Genomic DNA, 2,125 nt, shown 5'->3' with positions numbered 1-2,125 from the left:
GTATTGATATATAGGAATTGTGCCAAAAGTTTACATTCATTATGTTTACTTATTTATTTAATTTAATTAATAAATTATTCATTTATTTGCCTTTTTATTTCTGCCGTTTCTGCCATGATACTTGGTATCTTTTATAAATATTAAATCCTCTCTTAAGACACATTTTCTCCCACACACACACACACACACACACCTGTAAAGGACTCCACATCAAGGCGGAGCCTCGATTGTGGACATATAAGGAGGTAGTGGCGATGGTGGCTCTTAGCCTCTGTCCCGTTATAATAAGGGCAGAGTTACCACGTATACCCACGAGGAGGGGTCTACCTTTATACCCGTTCCTAGTGAACGTTTTAGACATGTCCACATCGATATAGTTACTATGCCTTCATGCCAGGGATATAGTTACTGTTTGACTATGATCGACCGATTCGTACGCTGGCCGGAAGCTATCCCTCTGAAGGATGTCACAGCAAATACAGTTGTCAACGCTTTCTTTTCTGGTTGGGTCAGCCGTTTTGGCGGACTACCAGCGTTACCAACACCTGTAACAAGCGCTAGAGGTGTTCAATTTGAATCAAGACTCTTTGATGCTCTCACAAAACTACTTGGATGCAGTCGCACACGAACGACAGCCTACCATCCTGCATCAAACGGCATGATTGAACGATGGTATCGGTCTTTGAAATCAGCTTTCATGTGTCATGGTACAAACGATTACACGAGCATCCTCTCAGTCGTACTCTTAGGACTGCGAACCAGTGTGAAAGAAGACATTAAAGCAAGTGCAGCAGAGATGTTGGATGGGACAACACTTCGATTACCGGGAAAATATTTCATCGATGAAGAAGTAGGTCCAGAACCTCAAATTTTTGTAGAAAAATTCAGGGAAATGATGAGAAATGTACGCTCATCACCTACTGCGCATCACATTAAGTCTTGAGTTTTCCAAATAAAACACTATTCACGTGTACACATGTCTTTGTAAAAGTAGACAGAGTCATGCGACTAATACTATTAAATGACGGAGAGCGCTGCAATTATTTCTTATTGACTCATGGTCATGTAGAAAGCATTGAAATTTAAAAAATAATATTATTTTAACTGTCAAATGGCACCGTACACTTAGCGTCATTAATGCCTGGTCCATCAAAAACTTTGATACCATCCAAGCAATTATCGATGGAGTAGTTTTTTTTTCAAATAAAAATTCTACATCTGAATTGCAGAATGTAAAATGACACAAAAAAATTTTCTAAAGTACATTTCTAAATGAGCAATTAAAACTGCGAATAATAAATAAACATTCATATGAAATCTTCAGAAAAATTATTTCAAATAATATTAAAGAATTGTACCTGCAATTTTTCCGTTTAAAATTTAAGAAAATAATTTAAAAATTCGAAAAAAATAGTGAAGTATATAAAATTAAGAATTATTTAGAGAATTAATATTTAGGAAACGTTAGAACAACAAAAGTCACGAAAATAAAGCAAAGATGCGATTTTACAAAATAAGCAATTTTGCCCGAATTTTTAATATTATTTACAGAACACCATTTACCTGTACGAAAAAGACTCCATACGTAAATAGAAGACGGCGTTCACCATCAATTCTACATAATTTAAATAAATTTGAATTTTATTTGTTTTCAAATGAAAAAGAGAAGTCTACTAAATTCAATAAGAATTATGAGTTCATTGAACTTCATATATTTAAAATGTATAATTTAAAAAAAATTAATATATTAAAAAAAAAAATTATTTATTTAAAGAAAATTGAAAGTAAACATTATTAATATTATTTTTTTAATTGGACGTCATGCATACAAAACTATTTTTGTTCTTATTATATCATTAGAAATGAAAATATTTTAAATGTCATTATAAAAAAAAGAATAATATTGAATAAATTCAGAGCTGAAAAAAATACTCGTTGAAAAGTACTATTTTCAAAGTTGCAGTACGGGCATCTTATTATTCTATTCCTGCGCGTTTCTTCGATGTTTGCTGCACAATCCATGCACATAATAGCATGACCACATGGCATACATATTATTTGTATGGGTTAGTTGAAATGAATTTGACAACGCAAATCATAATGATGACGGAAACCACCTTCAACA

General features: G+C 32.9%; 1 protein-coding gene across 1 annotated transcript; it reads left to right on the top strand.

Annotated features, from left to right (window-relative positions):
- The first annotated feature begins 382 nt into the window (after positions 1 to 382).
- Positions 383 to 943, top strand: LOC118072273 (uncharacterized). Its single transcript, XM_035091986.1, has one exon. The coding sequence runs from the start codon at positions 383 to 385 to the stop codon at positions 941 to 943; it is 561 nt and encodes a 186-aa protein (XP_034947877.1).
- The last annotated feature ends 1,182 nt before the right edge of the window (positions 944 to 2,125 follow it).

This window comes from Chelonus insularis, unplaced genomic scaffold, assembly GCF_013357705.1.
Source record: "Chelonus insularis isolate UGA/USDA-ARS -01 unplaced genomic scaffold, ASM1335770v1 contig_90_pilon, whole genome shotgun sequence".
Classification (NCBI taxonomy): domain Eukaryota; kingdom Metazoa; phylum Arthropoda; class Insecta; order Hymenoptera; family Braconidae; genus Chelonus; species Chelonus insularis.
The sequence above is the reverse complement of the archived record's forward strand: the minus strand, read 5'-3'. Positions and strand labels throughout refer to the sequence as shown.

Excerpts from the sequence above, each read along its gene's own strand:
- LOC118072273 (XM_035091986.1), top strand. The coding sequence starts at position 383 with ATGCCTTCATGCCAGGGATATAGTTACTGTTTGACTATGATCGACCGA.